Raw genomic sequence first — 18,009 nt, forward strand, 5'->3', positions numbered from 1 at the left:
ATTACTTTTATCTTACACAGCGGATTTGTCAAAAGGTAGTGTTTATGTATGTAGATTTACTAATCTATACTGAATACACTCTGTCGTGTCGGTGTCTGCGTAAAAACAACGTCCTTCTTTCAAAGGATTAACCGGCAATACATTGATTGATTGCCCATTATTGGCTAACTAAATTACTGTTTTTAAAGAAAGGCGGACATTATGCAATTAGTTGCCAGGTGTGCTATCTTGGGTGACCAATGAGACTATACACCAATACCTGAATAGATTTATCACTTTTTCGTATATTAAACTGTTAAAAGACACATCATTTGGAACAGTTTTGTGGATATTGATGGATGCATTCCTCGAACAAGGTAATGGCCTGATATTGTTCCTATAACTTTAATCTATTTTAATTTTAATATTTGCATTTTGTTTTTATTCATTTGTCGTAGCATTCAACAGAATCATTGTTTTCGCCGTGAAGTGTAATAAGACAGACAACATGCACTAGGGTGTGTGTGCGGAGATTATGATTCACATTGGCAAACTATAAAATGTCTAGATATTACAGTTCTGTTATAAATTCACTATAAGTATCAGCAGATCGTCTGCTTTTTTATTTAGTTTCAAAATGCATACAAGTATGATAATAAACTAATTAGGATTATAAGACCAAATATAAAGACGCACATTGACTAGTATCTACATACTGGTGAGTGGACATTAACCATGTGAATGTAGCAAGAAATTTATCGCGCAGTATTGTGACTTCGACCCCACCTCGCTTCCGTGGAAGAAATCGTTATGTTATAAGTTGTTTCATGCAAAAATCCATTTTGGTTATGATTCCAATACATATTTAACTACGAGTAGAAAGTAGTCTTGATTTTCTAACTCTGATGAAAACAAACTATAATCTCATTAATTCTAACAGATTTTTTATTTTTAAAATGGCGTCGCCCTGTGTCGGGAACATCCGCCAGTCTGAGGATAAATGGTATTTAGGTTTGTTTTCACCGAGTCTCTAAAATCAAAACTACTTTCTACTGGTAATAAATATGTATGTTATTGATGGCCAATAGGATTTTTGCGCGGACATAGCGTATAACATAACAATTTCTCTCGTGGCAGCGAGGTGAATCAATAATACTACTTACAATATTATTGTTACTTCGACCACAACCTCACTTCCGAGGAAAGAAATCGTTATGTTACAAGTTGTCTCATAGAAAATCTTTATGGTCATCAATCATATGCATATTTTACTACAACTAGTAAGTAGTTTTGATTCTTTAACTTCCGTGAAGCGATCTGAACACAAATAAGATATGTTTCAGGCTTCCACAACGCTCGCTTCGCACTCACAAAGATAACCGATTTAGCACGAACTGCGGGGTCCTGTGGAAATCTGTGCATGGGGACACCATCGCCCGACCCCTAGGAGCAATTGACGACAAAGCAACGATTCGGCATGTCGTCGTTGATGTCGAGAAATCATCAAAATGATGAGCGTGCTACATATTTTCTATACAACTAACTGAAAATCGTTCCTCATATGACGTCACTGCAGTGCTCTGGCGACAGAGTTACGTAACCTGTCTGTGGTTTCGTTGGCGGGCGAGAGGGAAGCAGGCGACTTTTTGGCCACTTTTAATCGCTCTGTATTAATTAACCACAAGTTTTTAAAGAATAAATTTGGTGTTCCGCATAAGACTAACCACAAATCTTTCATATGTAATGGTTAAAAGAGTAACCAAAAACAAAGTTTAGTGGTTCTTTAATAATCATCTCAGATTCTTTGATCTATAATAATCAGACCGAGTAGAACACTTAGTGAAAATACAGATTATGATATGATCTTATGTCTGAAACAATGCACAGAGATATCCCTACTCTGTTGATTTTAATTGACAGTTTCTAAACATTTTATCAACTCTGTTTTACTCAACTTTGGTTTGGGGCCACAGATTATACGCTGGATTAATTTATAAACTTATGGTACACCTTCAAGTGTTACTCAGAATGGACATCTCTCTGATTCCTTCCGTAATGAGCGGAGTTGCTCAGGCAAGGTGATCCAATATCATCATATTTGTTCCTTTTTGTTGCTGAAATCCTTGGACGTATGATAAGGCAAAATTATGATATAAACGGTATTGTAATTGATATTCAGGAATATAAACTAGGACAATATGCTGATAATACTGAATTATTTTTGGATGGCTCAGATGAGCCATTGATACCATTAATTCTTTACAGTATGCCAGGGGTGAGGATACATATAGATAAGACTAAAGCAACCTGGATAGGCTCCAATGCAGGTAGCAGATATATAATTTGTCAAGAATTGAATAGGCAAAGAATAGCAAAGAAAGGAATTTGAAGTTTTGGGTATTAAATTCCTGATCTGAATGACGTCTTGGTAATCAACACAAGAAAAAGACTTGACGAAATTGATTACTGGCAACAATTTTGACACTGATTGGCAACATTGGTTCTTTCAAAATAAGTTCACATTTTCAATTCTTTACCTAACCCACCTGATGAATTTATCACTTCCCTTGAGAAATATTTTCCATATATATTTGGAATGTCAAAAGTGACAAAATCAAAAGGAACAGTTTCAAACAAGATTACAGAAAGGGGTTTAGGCATGAAAGATATTAAAACTTCTGTTAAAGCCATGAAATTATCTACACTCAGAATCTACTTGAGAAAAAAACACATATGAGTAATCCAAGCAATTTCCATTAAATGATCTATACTCAGTGCCATTAATGAAGGGTCATGTAGCAATAAGGTAATATAATGCTAAATAAGTATGCTGTGACAAGATTATGGAAAGAAGAGATAGTTTATTAACTGAGGAGAGTGTTCGGTGCTATGCTGTGAGAAAAGGATCAGGACTGTATCTACACGGACACCAAACAAAGGGATACCTCCAAAATGGAAAGTCACAACAATAGAGTCCATGACCAATTAGTTCTTTGTATCTGGTATCCACGCAATTCACTTCCCTTGTCCTCTTGTTAACACAGTCCAGCCAAGTATCCGTGCCATTCACTTCCCTTGTCCTCTTGTTAACACAGTCCAGCCAAGTATCCGTGCCATTCATTTCCCTTGTCCTCTTGATAACAGTCCAGCCTAGTATCAATGCCATTCACTTCCCTTGTCCTCTTGTTAACACAGTCCAACCTAGTATCAATGCCATTTACTTCTCTTGTCCTCTTGTTAACACAGTCCACCCTAGTATCCATGCCATTTACTCCCTTGTCCTCTTGTTAACACAGTCCAGCCAAGTATCCGGGCAATTCATTTCCCTTGTCCTCTTGATAACACAGTCCAGCCTAGTATCAATGCCATTCACTTCTCTTGTCCTCTTGTTAACACAGTCCAGCCTAGTACCCATGCCATTTACTTCTCTTGTCCTCTTGTTAACACAGTCCAGCCAAGTATCCATGCCACTTACTTCTCTTGTCCTCTTGTTAACACAGTCCAGCCTAGTATCCATGCCATTCACTTCCTTTGTCCTCTTGTTAACACAGTCCAGCCAAGTATCTGTGCCATTCACTTCTCCTGTCCTCTTTGTTAACACAGTCCAGCCTAGTATCCGTGCCATTCACTTCCCTTGTCCTCTTGTTAACACAGTCCAACCTAGTATCCGTGCCATTCATTCTCTTGTCCTTTTGTTAACGCAGTCCAGCCTAGTATCCATGCCATTCACTTCCCTTGTCCTCTTGTTAACACAGACCAGCCAAGTATCTGTGCCATTCACTTCTCTTGTCCTCTTGTTAACACAGTCCAGCCTAGTATCCGTGCCATTCACTTCCCTTGTCCTCTTCTTAACACAGTCCAGCCTAGTATCCGTGCCATTCATTCTCTTGTCCTTTTGTTAACACAGTCCAGCCTAGTATCCACACCATTCACTTCCCTTGTCCTCTTGTTAACACAGTCCAGCCTAGTATCCATGCCATTTACTTCTCTTGTCCTCTTTGTTAACACAGTCCAGCCTAGTATCCATGCCATTCACTTCTCTTGTCCTTTTGTTAACACAGTCCAGCCTAGCATCAATGCCATTCACTTCTCTTGTCCTCTGGTTAACACAGTCCAGCCTAGTATCCACGCCATTTACTTCCCTTGTCCTCTTGTTAACACAGTCCAGCCTAGTATCAATGCCATTCACTTCTCTTGTCCTCTTGTTAACACAGTCCAGCCTAGTATCAATGCCATTCACTTCCTTTGTCCTCTTGTTAACACAGTCCAGCCTAGTATCCATGCCATTCACTTCCCTTGTCCTCTTGTTAACACAGTCCAGCCTAGTATCCATGCAATTCTCTTCTCTTGTCCTCTTGTTAACACAGTCTAGCCTAGTGTCCATGCCATTCACTTCCCTTGCCCTCTTGTTAACACAGTCCAGCCTAGTATCCATGCCATTCACTTCCCTTGTCCTCTTGTTAACACAGTCCAGCCTAGTATCCATGCCATTCACTTCTCTTGACCTCTTGTTAACACAGTCCAGCCTAGTATCCACGGCATTCATTTCTCCTGTCCTCTTGTTAACACAGTCCAGCCTAGTATCCACGCCATTCACTTCTCTTGTCCTCTTGTTAACACAGTCCAGCCTAGTATTCATGCCATTCACTTCTCTTGTCTTCTTGTTAACACAGTCCAGCCTAGTATCCACGGCATTCATTTCTCCTGTCCTCTTGTTAACACGGTCCAGCCAAGTATCCGTGCCATTCACTTCCCTTGTCCTCTCTCTCTCTAACACAGTCCACCCTAGTAGTATCCACCCATTCACTTCCAATATCCTCTTATTAACACTGTCTAAGACCACTAAGCTAAGTAATACATAGGCCTGAGCAATGAGTAAAATATCAATGGCGATATCAAGATACTTGTGGGACAATTGTGACACAGGGATGCAGAAAGTCAAAGCCAATAGTCACTTTATTTCGAGAAAGGTGAATGGTTCTGTCATTCGGAGGAAAGGAGAAGTGAAACTAAGCTTGACACTGTTAACCAGAGGACAAGAGAGGTGAATGTGTTAATAACCAGAGGACAAAATGCCCTTGCCAGGTGAAATTAGGGCCAGTCAATTGAGTAGATTATAATCAGTGACTACCCTGACTAACTATGTGGTCTGGAAGTGTTATCTTACAGTTCAAGATTTCTGCCGACAATGATATTATTGGGTATACATTCACATTGTGGTTACTGTTAGCACCGATGTTGCGACAGGACATCCCTGCGTCATGCACTGCCATAACTTGTCATCTTGTATTTTCTGAACATCTACATCATGCACTGCCATAACTTGTCATCTTGTATTTTCTCAACGTCTACATCTTGACATGTCAACTGTGCTGGGCTGCTTTGCAGCTCGGGAACATACGGACCATATGTTTTGAGATATGCTTTACATGTGTATTCAAGTATACAAAGATACAACCGCCTGTTTGGCCCAGCACTTACAATATTGCAAGATGTAGGTGCATTAAAAATGCTCAAGTGTACACATATCACGAGCTGTTCATGTTTGATGTGACAGTACAGTAGTGATTGGATGCAACCAGACGGTATTGTAAATTTAACGATCAACAATAGCTGTATTGCATTGATATCAAACAGGCATTATGGACTAATCCTGGACGATGTGTTTAGTTTCAGGAAGGAGCTGAAGTATTTCTTTGAGGAACGATTTCAACCAATTTATGAGATCGATCCGGAAGAGGTATACTGTCTTGCCTTCAACGTACTGCTTGTAACAACATACCAATGTAATCATTACTCATGACATGACACGGGTAAATGTGATCACCCAACAATAGATCTTAGAAGTTGAATTACAATTATAAAAACATATTTAGCTTAAGACAGAATACTTCTCCGCCGTTATCTAGCATGTAATTCCTCAACCTCTCATTACTCCAACACGTGTATGTGTTTTATCTGTTGCATGCACCCTTATTACCTGTTTACCTCTTCAATCTATTTTCATCCAACATGGAATGACCAAACCAATGATATTGTACGTAAAGTTCATCCCAGGATAAGTTAGATAACTTACATCTTGATGCTTTGAGAACTATATGCGGTGCTGTTCACAAAATCCCCGGAATTCCTAGGGATTTAACAAAATCCCTGAAAATCAATTTTTTTTTACATATTCCCTGAAATGAATATATTGCATTCTCAGTGTTTGTTTTGACAATACTGCTTGTAAATATTGCATGTGTATACAGTAACCAAAGATAAACAATATAAGGAAGTTAAAAATACGCATTATGTTTTACATACACTAAACGCCAAAAGAAACGTTACCCTCCTTCCTGAATGAATTTCTTAAAATCCGCTGAAGTGAGGATGAAACTTTCAGCTGCATTTTATGGCCAAACAATATCGAATCATATGGTCACTTAAGATTTTGAGAACATTGGTTGATTTTTCTGCTGCTGCAATGATATATTAGGCTAATTTCATAGTCCAGTTTTCGATCACACACAAAAGGACAACAAAACAATGTAAATTTCATAATTTTGTTATTTCATGACTTCTTCAATATTTAGTGTGGCCACCATTGGCATGCAAACATGCCATAACACGTCTCCTCACATAAAATGGCAATCGTCTGATGAAGGCAGCTGGAATACGGGCCCATTCTTCTCTCAGAGCAGTGATCAGTTGCGGTCGAGTGTGGGGCTGTTCTTGATGTGAGCAAACCCTGCAATTTATATATGTTCGGTAGGGTTCATGTCTTACAATTTTGAAGGCCACGGCAAAACGTTAACGTTGTTGGCGTTGAAGAAGTTAGACGTCAATCGTGCAATGTGAGGGGGTGCATTGTCCTGTTGGTAAAGCATGTTTGGGTGACGCTGCAAGAAAGGGAGAACCACAGGCTGGACAACATGGTCATTGTAGGCTCGTGCGGTTGTATTGCCATCAATGATGACAAGGTCGGTGGCAATGTCGTCCCTGATTCCAACCCAAACCATCACACTGCCTCCCCCTTGTGGAATGACATCCTGAACACAGCATGGGTCTTCTCTTTCACCCGATGACAGTACACCCTCCTTCTCCTATCTGCATGGTGGATCATAGAATCTCTCTCAACGGTGGACATCACTCACCGCCAGGTCTGGTTCTGCCAATGTCGGACATTATGTGCCCACACAACCGTGTTTAGACAGTGCTGCCGCATCAGCTGTATCCCCTGCCTGTCTATATGGCCATAAACCTTGGACCCGAAGTCTTCTTCTAACTGTTGTCGAACTGATTTGACATCCCAGAGCTGTCCTTACTGATGACGTCTGTTCCTCAGGTGTATTTGACGGAGGTTACTCTCTTCACCTGGCCTGGTGATGCGTGGACGTCCACTTCTTGGCCTATCTACGGTGACCCCAGTCTGTCTGTAGCGCTGCATAAGTCTTATAACAGTGATACGGTGGCATCCGAGGGTGTTGGCAACAGCATTGGACATCGACCCCATCTGCACCATCCCAATGGCTCTTTCTATCTCTTCTGCTGTTAGACGAGGCATATTTCTCGTACTTTAGTATCATATCATGCATTCTTGGCTGTCTTTATACCCTAAACAATCATTTTATACATGAAATTGATGCTACGTTTTGGCGATTGATTCTGGTATGTGTAAACAGAAAATGGAAAAATAATTTTAGGTGTTCCTAAACACTTTTTTACAATATCACAGACACGTTGTACATGTTTTCACTAATGCAAATCAGCAGAAAATGTTATAAAAAGACTGAAATCATATGAATGATTCTTTTACAATTTTACATACTCTACAACGGTTGTTTCTTGTTGTAATAGTTGAATAATGGTGACTTTAAATGGTTTATCTTTATCACCTAAATATGGATGCATTTGAACAATATTTTTCATGATTTGCATAAAGCTGTGTTATAAAGCTTTCTTGTAAACTAATACTTTCTAACATTTCTTTGATAGTTTTTCAGTACATCATAAAGATAGGTGGGTAACGTTTCTTTTGGCGTTTAGTGTATATGCTTACTGCCATCGGCTGGAAGTTCGTCCAGTTCCAGAAGAACTCCAGTTATCACAGTGACATCAAGATGACACCCTTCACTGTTTTCACTGGCTCTGATGCCTTTGTGGTCTCAACTCGTCCAGTCTCCCAGCAGAGGTTAATGCTAGACTTCAAATGACCTACTCAACCCCATGTCGTCAGATACAGTGCATTTGGCAGATCAACAACGAGAACCCGATCATTTTGAGCAAGAGCAATCAAGAGACGCAAGAGCACAACAAGAGCCACAAGCACAACGAGAGCCACAACCAGAACCAGAGCCACAACCAGAACACTCTCCATCAACAGACCTTGTTGCTGTGAGACATAAAGACATCAGTAAACACAGGAAGAGGGCAGCAGAGTCGCAGATTCTTCAAGCAGAAAGAATGGCGAAACGGAGCAAGACTGTTCTCTCTGAGGTTGCAGTGGGTGACAATGTGACAATACTAATTCCTGGTGTTGACAGAGGGGAGAGACGATCATAGGAGTTGTAATGGATATTACTGACAACGGCATGTACACACTTGCTGTAAAAGCCGACGTCTCATTTGGAAAGTATTCCCGCAACCAGTTTGATGTGTGTGCCACCTCTCTCTACACAATTACAGATATGTCGACTGAGAAACTTGTATTGCTGAGATCTGCAGTCCAGTCAGAGTTTCCATGTGGTGGACAAGGTTTTGTGAAACATAACTGTAGTGGCACAAAAGATGTCAGACACCAAGGTGCAAATGTGACAAGGCTCAGGTTATGTGTAGGTTCGATGCTCATGCTGCTGATCACTGGATTGTCTGGTCCAGACTCGATTATTTGATTATTTACAGCCGCCGCCATATAGCTGGAATATTGCTGAGTGTGGCGTAAAACTAAACTAACTAACTCACAGAAGGTACTCTGACCCACTGCATGATTATAGTAATTGAACACTGATGCGACATCTGATAGTGATAGATATTGTCTTTGTCACTTACATATTTATGCAACTATTTGAAATCTATAAAGGTCATTTTCATGTCAATGCAGAAAAATAATTAACAATTTTTTACACGATTTTGTCCTTACTTATTACAAGCAGTATTGTCAAAACAACCACTGAGAATGCAACATATTCATTTCAGGGAATATGTAAAAAAATTGTTGTGATTTTCAGGGATTTTGTTAAATTCCTAGGAATTCCAGGGATTTTGTGAAACCACCGAGTAAATCAGGAATTTTTATAAAATCCCTGAAATTTTCAGTGATTATACAAAATCACTGATTTGATATATTCAGTGTAACATATATATCTCTACCTCTTCCATCTATCTAGTTTATATACAAATAGGTGATTAAGTCTTGTCCTGTCGACGTCTACTTCTTGTAATAGGTTAGTGTTTAGAAGTGATGTGATTAAGTCATGCCCTGTTTTTATCCTACCATGGGTTAATGTTTAAGTTTTAATTCATCGTTATCCTAAAATGCTTACATCTCTTATTCATGTCCTAATGTAATCCTAATATAAGTAAATGTTCAATTCCTGCTGAGTGACTTGAATGCATGTTTAAATGTTCAACAGTCTCCTATCAGTTAATAAATATATATTGAAATAAACTTCCCATATTTTCCTTCAGAAAAGTCCAATCCTGGAAAATGTGTCAACATGTATCTTATCTATAATGGTTTTGATTTTCACCTCTGTTTTAGCTAGTGGTATCAAGTGGTACAACTTCGATTCTCGAGACCCTAGCATTCGCCATTGCTGAACATGGCGGTGAATATATATACTCCACATCCTTCCATGTTGTTTTGAGTATTCTTCTGATACCTCACTGACACCTTTACAAAAACACACCATGCTCATCATAAGAAACATATTGTTGCACCTAAATTATTTATGCAGGGTGTAAGGGGTTGGGGTGGGGGAGTCACACTTATATAAATCAACATCACCGAGTGGAAAATTCACAATGAATATTCATCCGTCTGTCCATCTGAACCCAAGTTATGAGACGACTTATTCAAGATAATGAGTGATAATATGAGAACAGAGAGCGAATGAAACATTGTCACACGACTGATGAAATACTGCATTATTTCTACTGTCAATAGAGGCGACAAAACTAGAACTCAAGGAGCAAATCAGCCAATGTTATTTCCTCTGTTCTTGTGGGTTTGAATTTGTAGGATGTAGTGTTTGCAATATTTGGTGAACCTGATGACTTTTGCTCTTATTGTAGTATTTAACACATCTGTAAAAACGGTATGTACTCCACTGATGAAATTCCACATTATATTCTTTGAGTCCTTGTGTCTTCCTGTTATGTGCCCATGTTCTGTTTTGTTTCACACTTTAGACTGCATCCTTGTGCCGACCCCATACTATTATCGTATAGCAAACGACTTCATGGAACACGCTGGCGTAGAGTGTTGGCCTGTACCCCTCCTCAGCCAGGTAAGGCCTGTACCCCTATTCAGCCAGGTAAGGCCTGTACCCCTACTCTGCCAGGTAAGGCCTGTACCCCTACTCAGGCCTGTACCCCTACTCAGCCAGGTAAGGCCTGTACCCCTACTCAGCCAGGTAAGGCCTGTACCCCTACTCAGCCAGGTAAGGCCTGTACCCCTACTCTGCCAGGTAAGGCCTGTACCCCTACTCTGCCAGGTAAGGCCTGTACCCCTACTCTGCCAGGTAAGAACATCTCGACATAGTTATAGGCTCCGTGTTTCAGGCAGTAGTCAGCATGGTCCCATGTTTCATGAGTATTCCTGTCTGCGGCGATTCATTGGTTCCGAATCAGAAGGGATGGGCTTCCCACCTGTTAAAGTAGACTTCTGTGCTTCAAAACTGGAACGGCTTGTCTTTGGACCTGGCGCCAATTCAATTCAATTCCTTTATTCTCATTCAACCACCATCGGTGGTACAATTGAAGACAAGACATACAATTTATGCATACAAAAACAAGGTGAAGGTTAATTTGGGTTATATTCGTTTAAAGGAGAATACTAGACAATTTCAATAATTTGCTGGGTAGAAGATAGAATCATCAGAAACATGTACCCCAATTTTTAATTCAAGAATATGGTTATTTATGTTTTAATCGTGGAAAAAGTTTGAAACTTTCTGTTATTTGAGCTTCGGCCATTATGCATATTCCGCTGGAACTCAAGTGACCTTTCCGCTTGTGACGTCATATGTGACTCAAGTCTGCCTTATTGCCAAAGACCAAGCGCTACAGTAATACAAATTGTGTTGTTTCTGTCGTTTTTGTAAATGGTATGATGTTGTATGGTTGCCTGGTGATGCACAGCATCATCGAACAATGGAAAGAGCAACCATTTCTTTCATTTTGCAAGTAAAAAGAAAAATGTTGGCAAGAGAAATGCCCAATCACTTCAAGTCGGGCGCATATGAAAAGACTGACTGACTGAGTTTGGTTTTACGCTGCTTTTAGCAATATTCCAGCAACATCACGGCGGAGGACACCAGAAATGGGCTTCACTCATTGTACCCATGTGGGGATTCGAACCCGGGTCTTCCGCGTGACGAGCCAACGCTTTAACCACTAGACTACCCCACCGCCCTGCATATGAAAAGAGACACACACACATGGCGTATGAAAATCCAAAATATAAGCTGAAGAAGGAAGCAGTACCCAAGAGATTTATTCATACTACACCATTCCATGTTACAACTTACTTTTACAACTAATTTTTATTATAGATTAAATCAAGTCCGATTATGATGAAGTAGGTGTCGAATTGCCCCAGCTACAAAATGCCCCAGCAAATTGTCAAATTGCCCCAGGGGATAGTCAAAATTCCCCGCTTTATTTAAAATGATTAAATATATGCCATAAATGCCTAGTTTTTGTCAACTTTGATATTACGTTCTTCATATAAAAGTTATACGGGTATATAGTTTTGAGTTTATTAATTGAACATTTATCAGAAATATTACTTCTTAATAACTTTCATATGAAGAACATAATATCAAAGTTGACAAAAACTATGCATTTATGGTATATATTTAATCATTTTAAATAAATTTTAGCAAATTAGGATCAATGACCAAATTTGCTGCGGCATTCTGTACCTGGGGCAGTTCGACTGATACCGTATACTATCAGTAAGAGATTTCTCATAATCTTGAAAATGTTTTGTTCTGGTTTGGAGCCATAAATGCTGCAGTCAACCCGAAAAATTGCTGAATACAATGGCAAATCATGAAGTGCACGTTACATTCATTGTTTTCCATTTTGTCCAATTGCGCACATCGGCATCAGACTGCCTATTTATCGGTAGTGTTTGCCATGAAAGTTGTTCTGTATTCTCATTGGATGACAAGATGTCATTCTAAGGCTATGACCGAGCAACATAACTATTTACATAAGCAAAATCTAGGGAAATATACATGGTCCTGACTAGTATCAGAGACCATATAATAGATTATGGTCTCTGCTAGTTAAGAAATAAACTTCGCTCTACCACCATGTATAGTGTATGCATAGTATTTCTTTTCTAAGATGCCAAATTTAATACTTTCTAAAGATAATTACGATTAATTTAAGGCAGAAAACAAACGACGGTGTCGGTGACCTAAATTAAGAATCCTCGCACAGGGCCAACTGACGCGCTGTTCTATTCATGTGTCTGCCCTCTACGTTAAGACGAACGTTACCAGAAAAAAACAAATGATAACAGTTTGATGACGGTTTACGTTTGGATTAAATATCTTCTCTGAATTATTTTAATTACATCTGTCATTAACGTAAACCATATGGGGCAATATGAACGTTGCATTTCTACTTCCAGCGTAAGGTTAGATCAGTACATCCAGAGGAAGTTGAGTAGTCAAGCGACATTCCACAATTGCATTGTGGGAATGTAAACATTGCAAACGTTACCGTGTCGCTGAAAACTTGTGAGTCCAAATGACACATTTTAACCGTCGAAAAACATAAACGTAATGTTTCCACCAGTGATGTTAGCTGCGTGAAGCAACTGCAAACCAAGAAACTGGATGCACATTGTTTACTGTAGGAGGCCGTACGAGGCGATAACAACTGACATGCATCGTGACGTCGCTTACATTGTGACGTAATGTAAAATGGTTTCGATTACGAGGGGGCACACTAGAATGGCGCAGTGATGGGATAACGTCATTCAATAGTTACATCATCACAAAACTATACCTTTATTGTCTGATAATATATTGTTTTTTCGATTGTTCTAACCGCTAGGCATCTTAGAATATCCATATAATTCGTTACAACAAATTTATTAATTTGTTGTAACAGATAATTTCTATGTTCCCCCGTGTGAAGCTTTAATGGTTTTTTTTAAATCCAAGACACCCTGCAGTCACCCATTTGACACAAAAAGAACTGCAATCACATTTCACAAAATATTTTCTTAGGGACTGATAATTTATTTATTGGGGTGGGTGTGCTGCTTGGACTGTATCACATGTTGCTGACAAAAAATATTCCTGATAATTATATGGTCTATTTTCAAAATTATTTAAACATCAAGCGGTGCCTCTGTTTCGCTTGATTATTCTTCTGCATTTTCACTGGAATACTGTTTTGCAAGATGTAAAATCGGATCGTATTGATCCGGTCTAACATATATATTTCTGAAATGACATGAGGAACATCTTTTATTGCTTCAGAATCCATGGACTCTGTTAAGTTGTGAGGTAAAGTCAAAGAGGAAGCCATCAGCAAAAGGCACATATGACGTCATGTCTCGTGATACCCCCACTGCTCATTAACTGTTAGGTGTTTCAATAATAGGCGGAAATACAAGTACGATTTTCATAATTTCATAGCGATCTTACAAACTTTTTGTTCAAAGGTGACTTTTAGAATGCCTTTACACCCTATGAAGAGTTTTCTTTTCATTAGTATTCTCCTTTAAGTTTCTTGAGTGTTGAGTTGATGATAGAAAGCTTGGGAAGCTTTTTTAAGATTGGCAATTGTTATATGTAAATAATGATTGAAAAGTATACAAATTTGGAAACGTATTGAATTTATGGGCAATACAAAGGTTTCGTTTGACAGCAAATGACTTACATCTATAGAATAAAGTGAAATTCGTCAGCAATCGCTGGGCTTTTACAAAGTTGTCAAGTTCAGATTTCTCTTGGTTTCAACAGGCAGATTGTGATTACAAGATCTGAATCACAGGACTGGGATAGAAACAAAGCTGGGTAATAAAAGGTATTTTTCAAAAGATGCAATAATTTTTCAGGTATTGGTAATAAGAAGTTTTTGGGCTGTTACGAACACTTACTTGCCAACTTTGGAAAAATTATCTTTCAGTATTCTCTCAACCTGCATAATAAGGTAATTAGTGGTAGCGCATAAAGGATTCTGAAATACATAGCTTAATCCAAAGTTATTGAGAATCTTCTGTACATAGTTTAACCAACTGGAGTTTACATTATCAGTTTTACAGAGTATATTAACAAGTTAGGACATTTTTGTAGTAAGAGTTGTTAGTTCTAGCTTGTGCCAATAACTTTCATTCTTTCGCAAATAGCCAGATGCATTCGACCAAGTTCTCCATATGACATGAAACTTAGAGTGGAGTTTCTAAGTCCAGTTGCCAGTTTCAGAAACTTCAGATGAACCTTTTCGGTAGCAGCTAAATGTTCATATCCCCAGACTTCACACCCATAAAGTAGTATTGGTACAATCATCACATCAAAAGCTTTTAATAGACAGTCGAGGGGTAAATATATATTACGTCAATCTCCTTATTTTCTGAAGCATGGAAGAATATGCTGGCAGGTGCGAAACCCAGCCTTTCTCATTCCACACGGAAACCTACACTACACAGCCACTGCTTGACGCCAATCCCTTTTCATTGAGAAGCTCAGAACACTACACTTACAGGTGCAAGGTGTTATTCTGAAGGGGAGACCCACAAAAAGCATAAATAATCCCAATAATTATCGAGGGATATCTGTACTCAACTCACTCACTTGGAAAAATATGTACAAAATGGACAAATGTTAAAGGTCACATGCAACCAAAAAAATCAAATATAATTAAAACACAATTATCACTTATTCATGACATATAATATACATTGCTGGTTATGAAAAACTATATAAACAAAATTATAAGCGTACAATCGCAAATCAAAAGTGCAAAATTGTGTACTTCGGTTTACTTCCCAAGAAACGAAGCAGCCGGGATACCGAACCCAGTCAGAGCGGGTGGGTGTGCACTCAAGTGTAACGGCTGGTTCATTTGCAGAAGCCTTCACGGCTCATTGTGTGTATATATAGAGAGAGATGTTGGGTTTTGTAAATACATGCTCATTTTTTTGTGTATAACATTTTGCAATCAACAGACATAATAACATGTCATGTGTTCAAGTATCACACCTGCCTGTCTGTGTAATTACATAATGTGACAGAGACCGAACTCGGGCCATAAATCAATGCATTTTGTTTATGGTGTATAGCGTGATTGGTGTTAAGTTCAAATTGCAGTGGTCAGTGATAGCAGCTGTGTATTGAATATTGTCATTAGCAGACAGGCAGGCAGACACACAGGTGTCAATAAAACAAGACATTGAGTTTTGTCTGTGACAACGACATATCTATATCACAGTTAGAAATTCTGTCAATGCTAAATAATGACATTGTTTTAAGTATCGAACTGAGAAAGTGTCTCGGGAAGAAGAACGTGTGGTGAAATAGACAAATGAAATTATATAAACAGTTAATTTACTGTCATAACATATAAAAAGCTCGCGCCTGTGAGATATTAACAAAACATTAGAAAAATAGCTCACACCAAAGCCTTCACCGAGTATTCACCCGACAACCCGCTTCCAAGCTGCGCGAACCTATTTACTTGCGCACGTGCTATGAGCACAGCCCAGCTGTTGAAACCCGTTTTCTCCAGAAAAGTCTGGGGAAAATTAGTGAAACGTTTGAACTCCGATTTCGCGCGTTTTTTTTCGTTGCGTTATTTTTCAACTTTGTAAGTTGAATTTGCATTTTCGACGAGTTGTTTCGGTATGTCCATACCGAAAGGTATCAGAATCAGCAAAGTTGTGTTTTACGTTGCATGTGACCTTTAAGGTAAAGTCTCTGAATATCAAGCTGGATTTCTAAAGGGTTATTTAGTTGTTGACCATATCTTCAAGTTGTATGCTATCATTGAGAATGAGGACAAAGATATATGCTGCTTTTATAGAAGGCTTAAATGGAATTAGATATAAACTTAAGGAAATTGAGACCGATACCTATGGCAGTATTTCTTTTTCAAATTCAGCCAATATATTTGTACGGGTCAGTAGGAAGACAAAAAATATGATGGTATTGAAAAAAAATAAAATTCTGGAGTGTAAAATATTCTTAATTGTCGGTCCGGCACCAAATGGTATATACACCTAGTATATGGAGAATGTAGATTTCCAGCATATATTAATTCGAAAGGTGGCAGACTGGCTTAAGTTAACGACAATACATGATGGCCGAGTTCTGAGAAAGGCATATGACAGATTGTATTACCTAGATACTGCTGGCTACCATGCTGGCGGCGTCGGAGATCTGTCATATCTTGTGTGTTGAACAAAGGAATCATCCCAGAGACCTGGAAGACAAGTGTCATTCACCCCATAGCTAAAGACGCATCAGTTTACTGTCTGTACCCTGCAAGGTTTATTGTAATATATTGAATCAACGCTTGACGTCCTGGCTTGAGTCTATGGATTTTCGTGTAGAAGAGCAGAACGGTTGCTGAAAGAATAGAAGTTGTTTCGACGACATGTTTAAGTTGTAATCAGTTGTCAGGAACAGACTGGACGCCAGACAACAAACTCTTGCAGGTTTCATAGACTTTAAAAAAGCCTTCGACAATGTGGATAAATCTTGCCTCTGGCTATAACTAAGAAAAGCTGGGATAAACGGTAAAATGTTCAAGACAATGTATGTACGACAATATCAAGAGTTCTGCGCATGATGACTCCTTGTTTTGATATTTCTGGGGCGTTAAGCAGGGCTGTTTAATTTTGCCCACTCTATTTGGACTTTACATCAACGACTCAAGTTGAAGGAAGGTGTTATGCTCGATGACATCTGTCTATCCCTACTACTCTACGCTGATGTTGTCGTTCTTGCTCCCACTTAAGATAAACTACAGCATATTCTTGAAGCAGTCACAAATTGGTGTTTGAAATGGCAACTTCATGTAAATAAGAAGAAAAACAAGATTGTGCATTTTAGAAATAAGTCCATACCAACTTCCCAATATGTATTTTCCTGTAACAACGAATTCCTAGATTTTACTAATGCTTATAAATACTTAGGCCTGTGGTTCAAGGAGCACCTTAACATAAAGTATGCGGTAAAGGAAATCGCCAAGAGTGCTGACATGCACTATCCTCATTGAGAACTAAGTATTACAGATGTGGGGACATAGCTTATGACATTTTCACAAAACTTTATGAAACTACTGTACAGCCCTTTCTGTTCCATGGAGCTCCAGTTTGAGATCTTTACAGTCACCAAGAAATAAACAATATACAGAACCGAGCTTGCAGATTCTTCTTGGGAGTTTCACGTTGTACATCAAACTGAGCTGTTCAAGGAGAAATGGGATGGGAATCCTGCCTCATTAAACAGAGACTGAAAGCTTTTAGATGGTTTCTGAAGATGAACAGAAATGTGACTAACGGATTACCACGCAGGATTTTAGAAGTTACAAAAAAAAGAAAAAAAAAGTTCTTAGAACACTGTTCTGAAAATCGGCAACTTAATATCGTCAACATACTTAACATGCCAGAATCCATACCATGAGTCATGTTAAAGCTGAAGAAAGAAATGAAATTAAGGAGCATTGGGACGATAAATCAAATCTTACATATGGAAACAAGCTTCATTGTTATAGACTTTTTAAAAAGGATCTATCACTGAAACGTACGTCAGAACTATAACGTCAAGAAACCACAGGAAATACTTATCCAGATTGTGT

At 38.8% G+C, this 18,009-nt stretch overlaps 1 protein-coding gene across 1 annotated transcript in view; it reads left to right on the forward strand.

The window, feature by feature from the left end:
• Positions 1-5,656: 5,656 nt before the first annotated feature.
• The window catches only part of LOC124286903 (probable inactive 1-aminocyclopropane-1-carboxylate synthase-like protein 2), a 31,148-nt gene continuing 18,795 nt past the window's right edge, over positions 5,657-18,009 (forward strand). The window contains 3 exon segments of the mRNA XM_046723345.1: positions 5,657-5,719; positions 9,722-9,788; positions 10,372-10,469. Coding sequence (XP_046579301.1) covers positions 10,422-10,469 — 48 coding nt within the window. The 5' untranslated portion in view covers positions 5,657-5,719; positions 9,722-9,788; positions 10,372-10,421.

This window comes from Haliotis rubra, unplaced genomic scaffold, assembly GCF_003918875.1.
Source record: "Haliotis rubra isolate DU_JTF1 unplaced genomic scaffold, ASM391887v1 Scf1103, whole genome shotgun sequence".
In the NCBI taxonomy this organism is placed as follows: domain Eukaryota; kingdom Metazoa; phylum Mollusca; class Gastropoda; order Lepetellida; family Haliotidae; genus Haliotis; species Haliotis rubra.